Source organism: Micropterus salmoides, unplaced genomic scaffold, assembly GCF_014851395.1.
Source record: "Micropterus salmoides isolate LMB-PRFRI ecotype aquatic unplaced genomic scaffold, ASM1485139v1 Ms_hic_scaffold_15, whole genome shotgun sequence".
Taxonomy (NCBI): Eukaryota; Metazoa; Chordata; class Actinopteri; order Centrarchiformes; family Centrarchidae; genus Micropterus; species Micropterus salmoides.
Genome location: NW_024040596.1, coordinates 15,852,948 through 15,872,781, shown reverse-complemented (window position 1 = coordinate 15,872,781; position 19,834 = coordinate 15,852,948). Strand labels below are relative to the sequence as shown.

The 19,834-nt window shown below is 40.1% G+C and overlaps 1 protein-coding gene across 6 annotated transcripts in view; it reads right to left on the bottom strand.

Annotated features, from left to right (window-relative positions):
• The window catches only part of LOC119904146 (multidrug resistance-associated protein 4-like), a 59,153-nt gene that overhangs the window by 39,219 nt on the left and 100 nt on the right, over positions 1 to 19,834 (bottom strand). For 3 of the 6 annotated variants that reach the window (XR_005444656.1, XM_038720596.1, XM_038720595.1), the window contains exons 2-21: positions 15,106 to 15,476; positions 13,504 to 15,035; positions 12,680 to 12,790; positions 10,072 to 10,192; positions 9,728 to 9,952; positions 9,548 to 9,637; positions 9,206 to 9,369; positions 8,971 to 9,096; positions 8,418 to 8,667; positions 8,221 to 8,325; positions 7,988 to 8,077; positions 6,872 to 7,063; positions 6,635 to 6,729; positions 6,464 to 6,550; positions 6,223 to 6,319; positions 5,361 to 5,591; positions 5,030 to 5,161; positions 4,785 to 4,822; positions 4,391 to 4,485; positions 3,823 to 3,969 (exon numbers count right to left, since the gene is read on the bottom strand). Coding sequence is in view for 5 of the 6 variants with exons in the window: in XM_038720596.1 (XP_038576524.1) it covers positions 3,823 to 3,969; positions 4,391 to 4,485; positions 4,785 to 4,822; positions 5,030 to 5,161; positions 5,361 to 5,591; positions 6,223 to 6,319; positions 6,464 to 6,550; positions 6,635 to 6,729; positions 6,872 to 7,063; positions 7,988 to 8,077; positions 8,221 to 8,325; positions 8,418 to 8,667; positions 8,971 to 9,096; positions 9,206 to 9,369; positions 9,548 to 9,637; positions 9,728 to 9,952; positions 10,072 to 10,192; positions 12,680 to 12,790; positions 13,504 to 13,577 (2,470 nt within the window). In the remaining variant the exon portion in view is untranslated. The remainder of the gene's footprint in view (positions 1 to 3,822; positions 3,970 to 4,390; positions 4,486 to 4,784; positions 4,823 to 5,029; positions 5,162 to 5,360; positions 5,592 to 6,222; positions 6,320 to 6,463; positions 6,551 to 6,634; positions 6,730 to 6,871; positions 7,064 to 7,987; positions 8,078 to 8,220; positions 8,326 to 8,417; positions 8,668 to 8,970; positions 9,097 to 9,205; positions 9,370 to 9,547; positions 9,638 to 9,727; positions 9,953 to 10,071; positions 10,193 to 12,679; positions 12,791 to 13,503; positions 15,036 to 15,105; positions 15,477 to 19,834) is intronic. The other 3 variants (XM_038720599.1, XM_038720597.1, XM_038720598.1) reach the window with 3 other exon arrangements.

The window sequence follows — 19,834 nt, the reverse complement described above, 5'->3', positions numbered from 1 at the left end:
CATCCCATGGTTAGAGGGTGTTAGAGCAGAGAACATCAGTCAGCTATCAGCTGTTTGACAAGCGGCTCAGTTAACAGAGAGTTTCAGAGGGGATAAAGTAAAGACCCTTCTCCATCCTGAGCAGACTATAGAGGGGATACATTACAGTGATGCAGTTACACAAAGACATTCACTGCATGGAAATGCCTATGAGGTAAGATCGGCATGGGACAATAGCTTCAATCACTATGGGTGGTTGTCAACAATATCACCTATTGTGTAGAGAGGGGTATAGACGTTTCAGGATATCAGCAGCATTAGTATCAAACAATTTCTCATGGTTTAAGACTCCAGGGGTGATTTGCACCACTTTTTCAGGCTCAGGAAATATCAAGGCCTCCCAACCAAGGTGGCCCCTTAGGTGGAGATATTAGGTGAGCAGGGCCCCCAATCACACTTAAAGAAATGGAACAGTGGGGTCCGGCTAGAGCAGAGCGTGTGGCAAATCGCTGTTCCCTGTAAACATCAAGATAAGGGGACAACTCAGAGCCGCTCCATGTGTGGGCCCCGATGCAGTTGGAGGGGCCTTTCAGTGAGGCAAGTGCGATAATGAAGGAATACTGGGGAGGGGGCTGCCAAGGCTGGAGGTGGCACAGCTCACCTGCACTTCCATGAAGGGCCCAGGGGCCTGGGGCAGCCTCCCACCGCCGGCACCTTGCTGCCAATACTAATACATTCTAAATCCATTCTCTTCGCTCACACCGCCAGGCTCCTGCAATCTCCTCTCCTTCCCTTTCATGCAATTAAATAGTGGAAGTGCAGAGCGAGGGGGAGCCCTATCAGCCATACTGCACACACACACGGCTCCATCTCCACATTCAATTTACACACCTCGATATCATCATCCTCTCTGCAGTACTTCCTCCACTTCGCTCTCAACACTTGCATCCCAGACCTGAAATACAGACATTAAAAACATTGCCTCTGTAGACACAATTAGAATCTCACATCACTCACTACAGAAGATCTAATGTTCCCTGCGCCAACAGCAGCTGAGTGACACCTAGCACTGAGATGGCCCACTATGCCGATGTGAAAGGGGGACGGTAGAAGTGTGTGTGTGTGTGTGTGTGTGTGTGTGTGTGTGTGTGTGTGTGTGTGTGTGTGTGTGTGTGTGTGTGTGTGTGTGTGTGTTTTGACTGAAACTCCACTCCTTGACTGTGCTGATGAGCTGAAGCCCTGGCCTGCAGTCTCTGAGGGGATTAGCCCACTCAATGACACTAAATTACAGGGATCAACATCAGCTCAACACATCCACCGCTGTCTGTGCTGCTCTAACTGGATCACATTTGGATGAACAGCTGTAACTGTACATCTTGCTAAAACTGAGCAACATGAATGTATTAAGTTTATAAATAAATATAATAGGGGAAACTGCAGTATGTAGTGTTATCAACATTATCTAGATATCTCCAAACTTATCATATAGTATTGTTAGAAAAGGTTTTAATCACCAAAAGCCCCAACTTGGAAATCAACTATTTCCACACAGCACAAAAGATAACACAGACACATGATTCAAACGGCGCAGAGGCATTCAGTGACTGATACGGAAGAGCTACAATGCCTCTCCATCAATCATAATTCACCACTGCTGTACTCTATTGTTATAAACCACATTCATAGAATAACAAATAAGACCTTTGTGCAGTGACGCTTGAAATGGTAACCTTTAACTCCATGGACAGCTATCAAACACTAAGGTCTGTTCAGCAGCAGCGTACCTATCACTTACACATGTAAACAGTTGTCAAATCCTTAACAACGCACAGGTGCACATTTACAAATGACACATTTATTTGACAGATGTGGAAGTGTCAGCTATTTTATAAAGACAAAGAAAAATATTTTAGACATAAGGAAAACGTGAAAAAAGAAACAAAAAAGAAAATTGAGGGAACCCGTCAGATTCGACAGTCGCTGTCTTTGTGCTGGTCTTTCCTGTTTCTGTTTCACTCAGGTCAATGAAAACATAGAGAGCAGGATAAGAAAAACTATGTAAATAAGTGAAACTTATTTATATTGTGTAAATGTTCATGTTCAATCTACTGTTGACCGGACAAAGGAGAAAAGGTCTCAGAGACAGTTGTCTATAAATCCAGTCAGACACACAGTGTTGTTTGCCAGCCTAGAGGCCAAGCTGTAATGAGTGGACTGGTCATACAATGGTTACTGATAGTAGCACAACAGCAATCAGATAGCAGTGTCTGTTAAGCCTCTCCTTTGCTGCGCTATTAAACAGATTATTACATTATTCAAAGTGTTTGTCCTCCTCCCATGCGTAGATTACCAAGCAAGGCACACCCAGATAAGCCATCAGGTAGTCCAATACGTAACACAACGGCAGTAGTAAAAACAAAAGCCAAAGATTAAGACCTTTGGTGTTTGCTCCAAACACAGCTTTGCAAAGGAAAGCTTTGTCGCTGCACCCACCTCTAATGCCAGAAGAAACCGCAAGCTCCTGAACACCCTCAAATCATATTTAGACTTGTGTTACCAGCTTATTATGACTCATTATACAGATACAAGTTCCCTTCTTGTTGAGAATTCCCACCCGAGCTGATTGTGTTGTACATGCATGTCACTATGAAGAGATTAGGCTGAGTAATTATCTGCTGACAGGTTAACAATGCTCCAGAAAAATTAAAGTTATCAAAGTGGGCCACTTGACAGTTGACTTTGGATATGAATGACAGATTGTAGTGACATTACTTCACCTAATTAAAAAGGGATCTTTGCTTATACCACAAAATCAGAGAGATAAAATAAAGTTTAAATAATTCTGCAAATTATTTAAACAACTCTTAATAAAAACACTCTGTTTTATTGGTTTCTATTTAAAAAGGTGGTGCAAAAACACGGCAGAAGAAAATCCAGCAGCCCTCTATGAGTAAAGTCAGACATATTTGGAGTGTTTGCTCACTTTTAAAATCATGTCCATCTGCCCTCTCCATTGACCCAGCAGCTGAAGCCTACAAGACTAATGAAATAATCAAAGATTTCTGATACAGCGCACAAGACAAATACATCTGTATTTACACAGCTCTCTAGTCCAAACACAACACTGTCCAAGATCTAGTGCAAACAGTATTTATTTAGCATGATTGTTTGCTTTTTGTTCGGGCTCACAATAGGAAAGATAGCACTCTCTTTACTCATTTTTAAATACATTATGGCTATATGTTAAGTCATATCACCAAGGTTTCTTGGCTGAATTAGCCTCTTGGTTACACATGCTTTACTTCCCAGCAGCAACTTTTACAATGCCAGCTCGTTCACAGTGAGATATTAAACACAATAAATCCCACAAACAGAAAACCTACTTAAAGCTTGTATGACTACACACACAATCTTTATATTATAGTTCATATTAGATGTTTTGATTCATATTTATCAGTTCTGTATTCGATTCATAGAGTAAATAACAAAATACAATAATCATCATATAATAAATCATAATAAAATTATTTAAATTTTATATGAACATTTTGTATATTTGGAAACGTAAGTTATTATATTATATAGAACTTGATAGCGATGACAAACTATGGAGTTTAGGGGCAAATGGTTGTTTGTAAAGTAGATCGACTTACATGACAAAGTAGGTAACAGTCTGCTCTCTAGTGGTGAGATGTTAGAACAATAACCTCTAGAGCAGGTCCAACTGGATGTTAACATCTCATAATCATCTCATCACTCCTGTATCACCTTGACCATGCTATAAATAAGTTATTAGTTATGAGTGATTTTAATGAGAAATTGATTGGGAGGTGAGCCACTTACCAATTGGACTGATATCGAAAAAGTGTACCGGGGTCCGGAGGATGGCATTAAACATGCTGTTGTGTAGGGTTTGAGCCGAGCTCACCAGGACATTAAAGAAGACCAAGCTGCGAAGGAAGCCAAACACTACTGAAGTGGCTGTTAAACCTGACAAAAGCACAGGAAAAAAACACATCAACACACTACAATGCTATCCATGTGCCTGTTCCAAGGTTAGCTATGCATTTAAGGCGTCATTATTAAGCATGCTGTATGACACAAAAAACAGATATTCCACTTCAGCTTTTCCTTCAATCTTGTTTTTTTGTCTTGAATGCTATCACTTTGAATACAAAGTCTGAAGGAGTAAAGAGGCTGGGAGTCACAGGGAGACAGTCAGAGCAATCCAACAGCAGAGAACAAGAAAATCACTGCTATCTCCCTGTACAGCTGAGGCCCATGTACACATACACTGGGCCTTGAAGGCCTTGGGCCACAGCCAAAGAACTGTGGATCTGTTCACTGAATGGCTGGCGTATTCAAAGCCTCAGCTGTACACAAAAAGCAACATGCGCTCAGTGAGCTTCACCTGCGTAAACACCTAGGTACAGGTCAAGGTCCAGCTGCCGAGGGATGCTGCCATTGAGGTGCTCTGTCACATTGACGTGATTCTGTTCAGAGGCCCTGCAAATCAGCCACAAAAGAACCACAAATCCACAAGGACAAATAAACACAACGAAGAAAGAAAGCTGCAACATGAAGGCACTATACAAAACACATTCCTCCTATCCTGAAGCACAAGGTCAGTTTCAACAAGTGACCGATAATGCCAAGAAAAACAGTTTGGTTCAGTCGTTTTCTATTAAATCATGAACCATTTCCAGTACGACAACCACTGTCAGTTTGGCTTACAAAACCTGCTATTCCCCATTTTCTGCCTGCATTCATGTTTTTCACCGGATGCAAAAGAAACAAAATCTCACCAGCAAGCAAGCCACCAGTCCTGGAGCACAAACGTAATCTAAACAAACATAAAGACAAGCAAATACAGAAAACAATTATTAAAATAATGCCACAAATAACTACTTATGACAGCGATCCAATTATTCTTCCAATTATTACATCATTTGATTTTTTATAACATTCTCTTGAGATAAATGATGTGGGGTATTTTACTAAACTTATAGATAGAAAATGCACATCAAATGAATTGAAGAAATTGACTCACATGTGCTAGGGCATTGAGTAAAATGAGGATCAAGAGGACCAGGAAGTTGGCGCCTGCCCTGAAATACTTCACATACATATGCAGGCCGACGTTTCCTTCTGAGCGGCTTTCCTCCTCCAATGGTTGCACTACCTACAGACAGACACTAGTGTAAATGCCAGCCATCCAGCAACGCCTCATTCAGATCAGGCTGTAATGAGCAGCAGGGAAAAAGTGAGTACTTTCTGCCCTCTATTGGCTGGTAGAATGCACAACAAGCCTTTTTCCCATTAATGAGGTTAGACACATGCTTAAAGACTTAAAGTTTTAGTAATGTTTCAAATATGCCTACCACTGCAAGTGGCTCTGCTCCCTCAAACAAAGAGTACCGAGAGGAGGAGAGGGAGGACATAGAGGACAGTGAGTTGTCAGAGAGCGTATGGGGGCAGCGGGAGACAGACCCAGGGATGGGTGTCGTGCCCTGCCTATCCTCCTCCTGGCCCTCCTTCTCCTTAAGCAGGGAGGTGAAGTCTAGTCCAGAGCCCTGCAACTCACTGTAGGTCCCACATGCCACCATCTGACCCTGACAATGACAGAAATGAGATGCAGAACTCTCCAACACTGTCATTGGAATTTCAGCATCTGTAAATGACATGATAGTTAGGCAGAAGAACATGTGCCGCTGCCATTAGTACCTATGAAAGGAACACTGCCATACTTTTAAACTCTCCACGAAACACAAATTCCTCGAATGTGTTTCACACAGAATGTTCTTTAATGTCTTCAACCATGTTGGAAGAGGAGCAGAATTGTGGAAGATAGCAATGGTTGAGATATGAAAAATATTCAAGTAATACATAAGTGTCACATTTATGATATTATAAATTACTAGTCGACATATAAAAGTTAAGTCCTGCGCTTGTCCTGTACTGTGCACAGTGTGGTGTTTTTAATGTTACATTTTTACAGATTAAAGCTGTGATAAAAGCTGAAACTTTAGCCAAAATGAATGTTTGTGAGAGCAACAAGCAATTCTTTTTCAGTAAACAAACTCTGAAAACTTACTATACAATGCCTGTCCAGCACCAAACGACAGATAAACAAAGTTGTGCCGAAAGGTGGTAAAGGTGGAAACAATTGGTAAAGTTTTTGTTGTTTCCTTACATGCGAACTCTTACAAAAATAACTATAAACACACATGTGCACACACACACCTCCTTCAAGACAATGATTTGATCTGCAGCCTTCAGATACTGTAGCTGATGAGTAACCAGAATACGAGGCTTCTTCCTCAAAAGTCCACAAATGCACCTGAAGAAAACAAATATTTTTTACGCACAAATGAAATGCTAACATAATAAATAACGCGTAATTAACTGATCTGCACTTTCCACTAGATTTTGTCATGGAAAACAATGGTGAGATGTTAATAACAATACAATAATAAAGACTTACTCTTCAAAGAGGTGCCTTCCCACTTCAGCATCCACGGCGCTGAGTGGGTCATCCAGCAAGTAGATATCTGCATCCCGATACACTGCTCTAAAAAATGCACACAGATGGAGGTTATCTCTGTCACTGCCACCAAAGTAAAAAGTAAATTACTGTATTAGTTATCCAGCACACCTTGCTAAGCTGACCCTTGCTTTCTGTCCTCCACTTAGGTTGGCCCCTCTGTCCCCGACCATTGTCAAGTCACCACCTGGCAAAAGGTCCATGTCCTGAATAGGGTCCAAATGCAACCTTTACCATTGACATTTCCACTGGTCTCACTGTGAGATAGATGAGCTAAAATATTTTTTTTAATACTAGACTACCCAGCATCATGTGATAATAAAGAATGTGACTACTTGTGATTCTCACTCTCTTGAGGGCGCAGGCTCTCAGGACTCTATCATACTTCTGAGGGTTGAGCTCTTTGCCAAAAAGGATGTTGCTTCGAATCGTACCAGGTAAAATCCAGGGCTGCTGAGAAGTGTATGTCAGCTCTCCTTTGACCTTGACCACACCACTTGACTGACTCAGTTCTCCTAGGATGGCACTGAGGAGTGAGGACTGACATGTACAAACATAGAACAAAAAGGTTTAAAGAACAATTTTGAAATTTTGGGAAATATGATTAATATCACTTACTTGCTGAGAGTTACATGAGAATATGGATACCACTGGAACGGAGTACGGAGCTTGAGCCAAGAGGCAATTAGCTTAGCCTAGCATAAAGACTAATGTTTACAAAGAAATTACAGCAAATAACTCCCAGGAAAACGACATATTGCCGTTTCTGTTTGTGTGGGAATTAAACAAACTACATACAACATGTTAATTAGGAAGCGTTAGAGGTGCTGTTAGGTTGCATTGCTCCATACTTACCACAAAGACACAAGAGAGATATCGATCATCTCATCTTACTCTTGACAGGAAAGCTAATTAGTATATTTCTCAAAAGACAATTAATTAATGGCATTTCAGTCAACTAAAAATAAATGAAGAAGGCAAATTTCTGCTGCCTGCATATAAGCTAACTATCCAGCTGCTAGCAGCCCATTGGCTTTAACAGGAATAGCACTATTATAATACTACAACCAGATTAATTAAAGGTAAATGTAAGGAATCTTGATATTTCATGTCTCCACTGTCAGTCAATTTAATGGCCCCAATGAATTTATTATATATAATAATGTACAACGGTTTTAGGCCGGTGTGGTACAAGTGTACCTAGACGAAATGCGTTTTTGAAGGCAAAGGGTGGTCAAATATTTATTTGACTTAGATTTTTCCTTTGTTCACTCACTTTGTATTTTGTTTACTGATAAACAATCTATTAACATGTCTATTTTTGAAAGCATTCTTACTTTACAGCATTTTTCACACCGCCCTAAGAGTTTTGCACTGTACTGTATTTTATAACTATTTTGAATTACTTAACATGTCTTAGGTTTATAATCATCTATAAACCTGAGACTAGAGAACAGACCTGACCTTTCCAGCTCCAACAGGTCCAATTATGGCCAGGAGCTGCTCTGGCCTCACGGTAAAAGACACGTTCTGTAAAGTTGGAGTCTCTAGCATCTGTAAGGAAAAGTAAGTGAAATGAAACACTGCCATGTAGTAACTATTCAGTAAGTCTTGTAATGTCTGGTTTACTTATATTGCTCAAAATCAAACCAGATTATAATTTGAAAAAGACCCCTTTTACCGAAACTAATTCTCACCTTATCCCAGTAGCATATTAAATCCTGAATATTCACCATACAGTCCTTCTCTGTTACAGTAAGCACCTGATGCTCAGGAGCAACTTCATCCAGCAGAAGAAAATTCTTACAAAAGAAACACATTCACAGTTTAAGTTTCCATATAGTCATCAAAACACACTGGTTTTAAATATGGCCTCTGTCTATGGTGTATTTACTTTAATCCTTCTTGTGCTGATGAGAGACTCAGAGACCTTCTCTATGGCAAGGGGAAAGAAGAGTGTGATGGTGAGTCTGACCGCACCGTAGAGGGAAACTGCCATAAACACTCTGCTAGCACTCAACGCGTTTCCTGTCAGAACGTAGATACAGACGGTGATGAAGATGATGATCTTGCTGGCGACAAAGAAAGACGCCATGTTCAAGCCACGCAGGTAGGAGCTTTTCATGATCTTGGAGATTTCCATTCTGCACAATAGCAAGACATGTCATCAGTAAATTCTGTTTTGCATACATTTTTGGCAGAATACAGAAGCATTTGTTCTTTCTATATTTGTTATCTAATGGGATATTACAAAAATGTCTATGAAATTTTGTCAAGTTTTAGTAATAGTATTCTGTGCTGCAGATATAAGAGATGTTAAAGTTATTGAACATAAACTTCTGTACTTACTGTATGAAAAAAGTCTGGATAACATCATCATACTCTTGTATCATAACTTTATCATTTTATCCAAAATTGCAACATGACATGAGCAGGAACTGATCTACCTTCTGACCTCATCCACCAATGCAGCGAAAGGCTTCTCCCACCCATACATCTTTATAACGCGGATTCCAGCGATGACTTCATTCATAGTGCGTATTCTATCATCTGTTAAGACTGCTGTTTCAGCCCTAAAACAGCAGACGCAAATTGCAGTAGTGGTACCAGTGCAACACACAACAGAAACCTTTCATAAGTGGAGACAACTGTTATCAATATTTGATAAATCTGGAGAATGACCTGAGATGAGAGAACAAGCGTCCGAACATAGTCTGTATTGGCATCAGGATAAAGAAGACGACCATTCCCGCAAGGCATGATGGGCCAATCACATACATCAACAATATTATTACAGTGGCTGCTTGTAGAGGACCAATCCACAAGAAATGCAAATATAAGGTGACCTGTAGGAAAACAATGAAGAGGAAAGAATAACTGAGGTGTGGTCTGTGTTATTGAATAAATAAGTCACACGTAAAAATACCAATTTCCCCCCGGGGACAGATAAAGATGATTGATTGATTGGTTGAATGATCGGTTGACTGAAATATCATGCAAACATAGACCCTTTCAGCTAATTACCTCATCAAATTTGTTGACATCATTGGACAAGAGGTTTACAATTTGTCCTGTGGTAGTTTTGGTCAGTGCTTCGCTGTTAAGACAAAGAGCCTTTGCAGAACAAAAATGTTAAATCAAGTCATACAAATCACAGAACTATGACAGAGGATGACATTTATACAGATGTCTGATAAGACTGACCTTCCGATAGATCATGTGGCACATGGCCACGCGAATCTTCATGCCTGCTCGCTGGACATGGTAGAAATAGAGATGATGAAGGACGGCCAGGCAAATGGTTGACAGGGAGATGGCTGCGGCATAGCTGTAGGCCTCATAGACTGCAGCTGTGTTGGTGGGGTCATAACTCTCAAAGTACTCAATTATCTTTCCAAGTAGCACCGGCTGAATGACTTTGATGACTTCCTGATGGAAAATTAGATGTAGAGATGAAAAGTGGATCTGCTCCATTAAAACAAAGCTTAATTCTTAATGCAGCATTGTTCTCTGTAGACATTTGGCGTCACTGTGAGATTCCGCTTTACCTCTATAAAGATGTATATTCCAATGAGTGAGTATGATCTCCAATAGCACTGAACAAGAACTTTGGCAAGTCCAGGGGGGCGCAGATCTTTTGCTGCCTTTTGAACCTCTCTGTTCCAGTACCTTTCAAAAGTAGAAAGAAAAGCAAAAGTTTCTCCCAGTCAGTAATCTACAATTAAGCACTGTTACTCACAACAATACTCATAACAAATGTTGTTATGAGTCTGCAGTTCTCCTCCCCGACCCCTTGTGTTCATGTTCTCTTCCCTCCCTGTGTCTCCTGTTAGTCTGTCTGTCTCTCTGTGTTGTCTGGGTGGGGTCTCACTCTGGGCCTGGCTCTCCACCTGCACACCTGATCCGCATTCCACTAATCAAGACACTGCAGTATATCAACCCGGTTCTTCACCTCACTCGTTGCCAGATCGTCAGCTTACCCCAGTGGTATTTGTGCTGCGGGCTACATGTCTCGAGTTGTATATTCTGTTTGTTTCTTGTGAGTTCAACTTACCTTGTCTCTCTGTGCTCAGGATCACTGCCTGCCTGGAGATTCTGCCACTGCCTCACCCAGCTCCCTGCCTGCCTGGAAATCCTGCCCCTGCCTCGCTCAACTCACTGCCCGCCTGGAAATCCACTCGCTGGTCTCCATTCCCTGGTCTGCCCTCTGCTCCGCTGTCACACCCCGTTTTTCAATAAACTTTAAATTCCTGGATTTAAACCTGCCCCGAGTCCACTCTTGAGTCCGTTCACCTAGTCTGCCATAACAACTGTTCCTCAAAAGAAATCACAAGAAAAATTCAGTTCTATATATTTTAAGAAGAATAATCCATTCTTATCATATTTGGCTTGTGTGGACGTTAATTGACCAAGTATGCAGTATACAGATTTTTTGTGTGTGGCTGTTTCCACACGATGGAGTGTTTACTGAGGTACTGTAATCAATTATCTGTAGCATTGCATCATAATCACAAAATAATGAGATTCTCTATTTTGAGCATTGGACTGAATGCTAACCGGATATGAATCACAAAGAAAGAGCTTTGCTTTGTTGCCCAGCTCTCTCTCAGTTTAATGCAAGCAAACCCCACATTTTCTGCAGCTACAGTATCTAACTATTGGTATGTGCCATTTTGAATGTTGATCACTCCTCAACTAGCCAGGTCAAATCTTTCTGGGATAGAACCCTGGCCATGTACGGGGGGGAGGTGCTGACATTTTCACCACGTCACACAGAACAGTATCATCTGTCAGCAACAGAGATGCCCATAATGTCACTAAACTGGGCATCCCAACAGTCCCTTAGTATCCTGTCTAAAAAACATAACAGGAGACGGCCTAAAGGTATATTTATGTTATAGTCGAGTACTCACAGTGAAATAAAGCTTGCCTTTATGCCAAGAAAGAAAATTAGCAGACCCTATTAGATGTAGTGGGATTAGTGTAAGGGGAGGAGCCTGCTCTCATGTGATAGTACTGTCTATATATAGGTGGGCTCACGTCCAAGCTCAAAGTCAACTCAGACACCAAACTCCCTCAAAGGGGGTGGTCTATCTAGACTGAGAGGTGCAGTGTAAAGGGACAGGACGGGAGTCTATGGTTGGCTACTACACACTTACTTGGATTTTCTCCCAGTGGGGAAGGGGGTCATTTCAATATGATTGCTGCTTATTATGAGAATAGAGCTCTGCCTGTTGTTTGTCCTATAGTACTTTTGAGTACATGGTAGTTTATTAGTCATTATACAGCACAAAGCAGCATAACAAAACAAATTTTGTAGTTCCTTCATGCTACACACACAACATATTAAGTGTAGGCCTATATTAAAATATGGTAACATTTAAAATAAAATAAAACAGTTTATACAGTTATTTACATAGGCTGGGTGAATGTAGACAGCAGCCACCAGATGATAATATGAAAGTTTCATCTTCATAATGAACAATCTGACATTTGGGAGTCCATCTTGACTGCGTTTGAGTCCACTTCCTCTCATCTTGCGCTCACAGCTCGGAACATGGACCGAGTGCTTGACCCGGGATGTTGATGGTGCAGGTCTCTGTAACGATGTGGGCACAACAGTCTCTGAATTCTGTTATCTGGTCAGTATGAGTCCCATTTTGTCCAGACCGGATCTCTAGGAGCAGAATTAAATCCAAGCTGGGCCAGCATGGCTCCTCTCCTGGCTTTCGAGTACTATCCCTTGCTCAAATGGTGGATCAGGCCTTGGAGAATTCCCCAAACAGTGTATCATTACACTTCAGGGGTACTTCAATCGCAATGACTATAAACCTTGAAGTTGCATGGATGTGAAGAATAAGAATGGCGCCTCTGATCTAAACCTGAGCAATGTGATGATGCTGGACATTTTTTGAGAGAAATCAGGGAAAATAATGCAAACAAGCTAAAGAGGTCTTCAGGGCGTTCAACCCTGCTGCTGACTCAGTTTGAACGCTGCATTGATGCTTGAAAGGTTGAATTTCAGTAAAATACATAACCTATGACTGTGGAGTGGGAGACTCGTGGAATCTAAGCCTATTTATATTGGTAGCGACTTCAGACTGTGGGAGAATTGCTGTGGATAAGCCTTTACTAATACATTATTCAGTGTCTTACCATTGCAGCTCCTCCCCAAGTCTATCGGATCCGTCCTCTGGGAGAACTTCATACATGTCATCTTCCTGCAACTTCCTCTTGTACCCGATTCTGAACAAGGGATTCAGCCAACTAAAGAAAAAGCATATAAAAGCACGTTCAGTAGTTGAAAATAATAAATAATTATTGAAATTATCTCCAAAGTGTCAACTTCTAAGAAACTATGAAAATCTTGTTTATTGAGAAAGCATGGAAAACCCCAACAAAAACAACAATTCATCAGTCCAGCTGCATGAGCTGCAACACTTGTTTTGTTAAGATATCATTTAGAGTAATATTTTTCCTACTATAGCAAACTGCATGAGTGTATTACTTTTTCTCATGTTCTTTACTTAAACACCTAATAATTCTTGATAAATTGCTATACAAATAAAGTTATTATTATAGTTTAATTTCAGTAGGCCTAAACGTTTAAACAGTTGTAATGGAGCACTGCTACTTATACCTTACTATTGGAAGAACAGTAACTTGCTATTTGAAGTTCCTCGTCATGCTCTTCATGCAAATCTACAATTAAACTGCAACTCTAGCTATTCTGATATAAGACTGCAAGAATCAACTTGTACCAAAAAGGCTGAGCTCTCTCTTCTACTTTGGAGCAGTGTGGTTTATGTTTATAAATGAAAGGATGCTCATGCAGCTTCCTGCTATCGCATCACGGGGGGACGGGGGACGGGGGACGGGACAGCCTGTCTGGTCTTGAGTGGCCACAGACAGTCACACAAGAGAGCTCTCCGTTCAATTAATGTCAAACACGGCTGTCGCTGTGAGGCCAGTTTTCTTACCAGAAGAAAATCTTGGAGAGAAGATTAGCTGAAGCCGACGGATTATCCTGCGCCTCCTTCCGCAGAGGTTCCATGCCCCCCAACAGTAAAAGGTACCTGAGGACTTTCTCCGCGGGCTATGTGGCAGAGGGATATCGATAAAGACTCAGAGGAGAGAGAAGAGCTGCAGCAAACTCCAGTGTATGTCAATAACGACATTCAAAACAGGATTACTACAGAACACGCGCAGCCGGTGTCAGGTGAGCTGGACGCTCCATAACCCCGCCCACCGCCTGGGGATTGGCTGACAGAAGTCTCAATCTCTTCATGAACTTTATGTCATGACCTCTGTGGCGTCTGACCCAAACAATCATTATTTACATCATCTTTAATGTGTACTGTGAGTGGGGAACTCATTAACACTAAAATGTATTTAATTAGCCTATCAAAAGTAAAAGTAGGGTATTCATGCAGTATTGACCCTTATATTGTTTAAGATTATACAGTATTATGTTAAATGTCAGGGACCAAACAGACAAGCAACGAGGAGAACAGGAGTTTTTTGAAAAACAGGGTTTTTATTTACCCCCAAAAAGTTGAACAATAGAAACCAAAAACTTAACATCTAGGCCTATAAAAGAGGTCAAGAAAACATAACTATACACAAAACAGGATATGAACTGAACAAACTGACCTAACTGAATGAGACACAAGGGAACATATATAGTGGCTTGGCGAAACCAATTTACACAAACAAAATGGACGACAAATACAACAACTACAAAGTAAAACAAACTAAACCCAAAATCCCCCTCCAATATGGCAGCCCATGGTACGGCTTGATTGGCAGGCCACTGGATAAAACAGTCCTCCACCCTTAGCCACACCTTTCTTCCCCCAGGACAGACTTCTCACCAACATTGTAACAAAAAAACAATGATTAATAGAACAGAAAATGTTTAGGCTACATAACCATACAATGTGAAAATGTGTGCACTCCATTTAAACAGTGTATGGCTAAAGAAAATAAATGTATATTATACCTGAAATAAACTATGTGATCTGTGTTTTGAAATCATGAATTGTGTGTGGTGTGGCTAACTGCAAAAATAACTTAACTTGTGTACTTAAAACATGGCTTGTGTGCGGTATTACCATTGCTGGCTGTTAACCTGTGTGGCTTAGGCCATCACACACACAGCCCTTCAGGACTCTCGCTGGAACTGCGAGAGAGGTAGTCAGCTGTGTTGTTATCCTTGCCAGGGATGTGCTTGATGATGAAGCAGAAAGGTTGTAGTGCCAGATACCACCGAGTAATCCGGCCATTGGTGTCCTTCATTCTTTCCATCCACTGAAGAGCTTTGTGGTCTGTCTCAAGGATGAATTCTCTGCCCAGGAGGTAATAACGGAAGGAGTCAAGAGCCCACTTGATAGCCAGTGCCTCCTTTTCCACCGTTGAATACCTAACCTCTCGGGGGAATATTTTCCGGCTGATGTAGGCAACTGGATGGCGGTCGTCTGGTGGTCCCTGGAGAAGCACCGCCCCCAGACCCCTGTTGGAAGCATATGTTTGCAGAATAAAATCATCATCAAAGTTTGAGCTGTAGAAAACTGGTTCCTTACTTAGTGATTGCTGGATGTCCTGGAAAGCCGCCACCGCCTCTTCTGTCCACCGGATCTGATTGGGACACCGAGATCCTGTCATGTCTGTGAGAAGAGCTGCCCTGGCAGAGAACTGTGGGATGAAGCGGTGATAGAAGCCTGCCATGCCCAAGAAAGACCGAAGTTGCCTCCTTGTGTGTTGCAACGAACATGACTCTATAGCCTGGATCTTATTGACTTGCGGCCCTATCACCCCATTTCCGATGATGAGGCCCAGGTACTCTGACTCTGCAGCGGCGAAGACACACTTGGAAGAATTTGTGGTCAGCCCGGCAGAGTGGAGACGATCCAAGACAGCATGCAGATGTTCCAAGTGCTCCTCCCAGGTGGTACTGTTAATGACAATGTCATCCAGATATGCAGCAGCAAAATCAGTGAAACCACACAATACCTGGTCCATGAGCCTCTGGAAGGTGGCTGAAGCCCCATGCAAACCAAATGGCATGACCGTAAACTGGAAAAGACCCCATGGAGTCCTGAAGGCTAGCTGTCAGCTCCCGTTGATCGCTTAGTGAGTGGAACCTGCCAGTAACCCTTACACAGATCTGTTGTGGTCAAGCACTATAGGCTACTACTAAATATAAAAATATATACTATTAGATTCGTAATTATCTATACATTCACTTGAGAGCAATTGAAACAATTTAAATGCTATTTAAAACAATTAATTTCATCTGTAGATGAATGAGCCAACAAAGTTCTGTTTAAACACATAAATGAAAGCTTCACATGGTTTTCATATACCTTTTCTTTTTTTTTTCTTCTTTTTGACTGTTTTAGCATTGTTTTGTGTAAAATGCACTGAATCCCACTTCCACTTAACAACAAATTGTTGGAAAACTTTGATGATTTTGAGATTTTCTTCATACACTGCATCATACTGTAGCCCCTACACATTTTCTGTGTTAAACAAACAGTACATATAATACGGAATGTTTATACCTGCTTGTTAGTATTTGTAAAAATGAATTTAAAAATAATACAAAAAAGTGGCAAACTGCCGCCAGATGTGCAATCTTTCTAACAGTGTCAAGTTTCAAATTCACACTGCAGCTGATTCAGTTCTCATCTCTTTTTATAAATGGCTTAATTTTCTCTAAATGTACCATTTTTTTAAGAAAAAAACACACTCTATGGGATGAGAACAAACTACATGTCCACATATGAGCTGACGATGATTAGTCATAAATTTTCTAAATTGTGTCCAAAAATAGATGAACCAGTAGCTGAACTGTCACATTTCTTCTTGTTTTAGAATTACTTATTACTCCTTTATTATTGTTAATGTTAACATAATACTTGGCCTTATTTTTAGACCAAAATGTGAAGGAACAAAAGGAGTATTTCAAATACTGCAGCTTACCAACATGGAACATGACTAACTGCCAGCTCGTGCTTTCTTTTTACTTTCAGACACTTCCACCCCTACTCAGGCAAGATGTCCTATCTGTAAATCATCTCTGTGAAACACATCTACAGTGTAAATGACCTGCCTAAAATGATTTTATGTCTTCTCATTTTCTTGAATTTAAAAGACTGTTTCTTAAATCTCCAAATGTCAGGCTTGCATATTCTGTTTTTTCTCAGTTGCCTGGCTGGCCTGGGTGCCATTATTGGTGCCACAGTGTCCAATGAATGGAGGGCCACCAGCCAGTCATCACAGCGACTTGGGTCCTTCAACCAACTGTCACTCATAGATGGTCAAGCCTGACAGCATTCTTGTGTCAGTGAAAATCAGATTGTCTTTGTTTTAAAAAATTACCCATGACATTTTATCTTTATCTTTTACTTTGATCATTGCTGAAATAATCACAAATGACTTGCCAGTTTGACAAATATTTCTTCAGATTTGTAACAAAAATAAAATCATGACACTGAAAAAAATAAGTAAATCATATTTTCTGTTCAAGATTCTGGCTCACGTTTTAACTGTGGTGAATGTGTAATCCTTTGCTGGAAATGTCAAACTGAGCACTTCTGAGTCACAGGCGCTTCTGAGGACAAGTGGAGAGGAAGTAAACAAAGACTAGTAGGCAGAAAGAGACCAGTAAAGAAGAAAATAATAGACTCCATTCAATTCAAATCATGGTGTTTTGTGAACCCTTTATCACCCACATTTTATCTATTGTAGTTGCATTATTAGCATTTTGCTTGCGTAAATTTTTGGCTATGCACCACCTGTTTCCAGTGCTATTGTTTTTAACCATGTGTTGACCAGTTATTTTTTATTAGCTTGTCATTTCATGGCTAGATTTTGTCACTAACTCATGTTATTTTGTTTACTTTTCTGGTCATTTTCCCATTTGCTAAACATATTTCATCTTGCCACAGTATTTAAAGCAGAATGGGTAGATACAATACAAAACATTATTTTCTCTATAAATGTACATAATTTAGAAACATGTTGTAATACGTTACAGTTTTTAAAAAAAGTTTTTAATGCAGTGCTTTGAGATTTTCAGCTTCATCTGATGGTGGCAGCAGTGTGTTGACAGACACGTTACATCCACTAGATGGGGCTCTAATTCACACTATAAAAGCTTAATAAATTCCTTGTTTGGATGTGATCTCCCTCTTGTTTACTTTTGTCTATGTTGCCCCAAATTTTTATTTATTTATTCTGTTCTCACTTAATCAACACGTTACAATGTAACAATGATGATGAAAGTTTGTTTCCCCTACCTGGCATCAGAGCGAGTGACATGCTGTTAATAAGTTATCTAAATCCTGCTTTTATAGGTTACTAGGAAGTTGAAGCATTGTTGTTGTTTAGGTGGCAGTGCAAGGTGACAGATAGAAGGTGACACATTCACCACTACATTACTGTATTTATTTCAGCCAGTACTGTAAAATACTGTACATATCCATGCCCCTTATATTCATATTTTAGATTTCTCTAATTTTAGATATTTCTGATTCTGATTATCTGTTCTGTATCTGTTGTTTCTCAATACTGTTTTCTTGAAACTGAAACAAATACTTGAGTAGTGAGTAACTTAAGAAAGTTACTCCCAAGTCTTTTATTTGATTTGGCTGTGACTGGAATAATTTCAGCTACTGATGGTCTTCCTCAGGTAAAAGTAAAGAAGCGAACATACACTTGTATTTATTTATTTATTTATATGTTCAAGTCACCATCTCCTTTTTAGATAACCTGCCACATATACAGTGCACCAGTTTTAGTTTTTTTATTAAACCCAGTATGTAGCTCTCAAGTGTGATTTCAAAATGCTACATTATAGTCTGTTAAGTATGTCAATAAGTAAATATTGTTGTCTCATATGGGCTGTAAGATTATTATTTAGCAAACAAATCAATTTAGGACATAATGCTTTAATGTTTCATAATTTAATGCCTATTGAATACGGGTGTGTTCACTTCTTCACTTTCACCTGAGGAAGATCATCTGTAGTTGAAACATTATCAGTCACATCCACATGAAATAAAATAAGTTTGTCTTGTTTTATGTGTGCATAATTTGGTCTCACTTCATCAGGCTGCACCAATGAGCATGACTAGTTAAATGCACACTCCTCATACACTGTTAGCTTGAATATTTACATTATGGCAGAAAGCAGGAGTAGGCTAGTATTTCTGAAGCATTAATTACTGTGTGTAGCTATGTATTAATAAACATATTAGCATTAACACAGCAGACACTGCTCTCTGTCAGCTCAGTGTCAGCACAGTTCTCTGATGTACTGACTTCACAGCAGTAGCCCGCTGTGCTGTGCACTAAACTTTTATCTGTAAATATCAGCTTCCAGTGTTATTTGAAAGCCATACTACCATGTTTTAGCTTCTGCAATCATTCTGCTCTGAAATGATTCATGTGGATGCTTGACTGCGGCAGGATAAGAAAGCACTGGCAGACTTGGGATCACCTGACCACCTGCCTCTTAACAGATCATGCATGAAATAGTATGCTAAATAAGAGTAGCAGGATTAATGTATCCAAATCTAACAGAATAAAAATAATGATGTTTCTCTAAAATTAACTCAGGTAAGTACAAATTTAATGCATTAAAACTACTCTGACAAGTACAATTTACTCAAAAAAGTTGCTTGAGTACATGTAATTGAGTAAATGTAACTTGTTACTACCCACCTCTGGCTAAAGTTTAGTTTGCAATTTATATCTGGTTCATACAATAACCAAAAAATACTGTATGTTTGATGCACGGTTAGTTTAATCTACCCCGGAGCAGGAACGCCAGAGACCACTAACAATACATTAACAATGTAACACAGCTCAGAATAAATACAATGCATTTCAAACATACAGTAAGTGCATTCACTTTTACTTAAGTAAAAATTTTAAATCCAAAAATACCACTTTTAGCAAAGTCTTTTTCCATTATGGTATCACTTCTTAACCAAATCATTAAAATATTACACTTCACGCCCATCACATTGTACTTTGGAATATGCCCACTCATAAAATGAACACATACACAAACACAGGGACAGTAAATGTGCATACAGCTGCTTTAATTTTAGACATCACTTTCTACATCCACAACTTTCAGTCCCCTCAGACCCCACCCATCATCTATGACTGGGAGTCACAGTGACTTGTACTGGTGTGAGAGGGTGCAACATGTTACAACAGACCATTGGCCACTTTAGGGCCAAACTCCTCCCTACAGAATATAACAGTCCGCAACACATTAACTATCAATCACAGCCT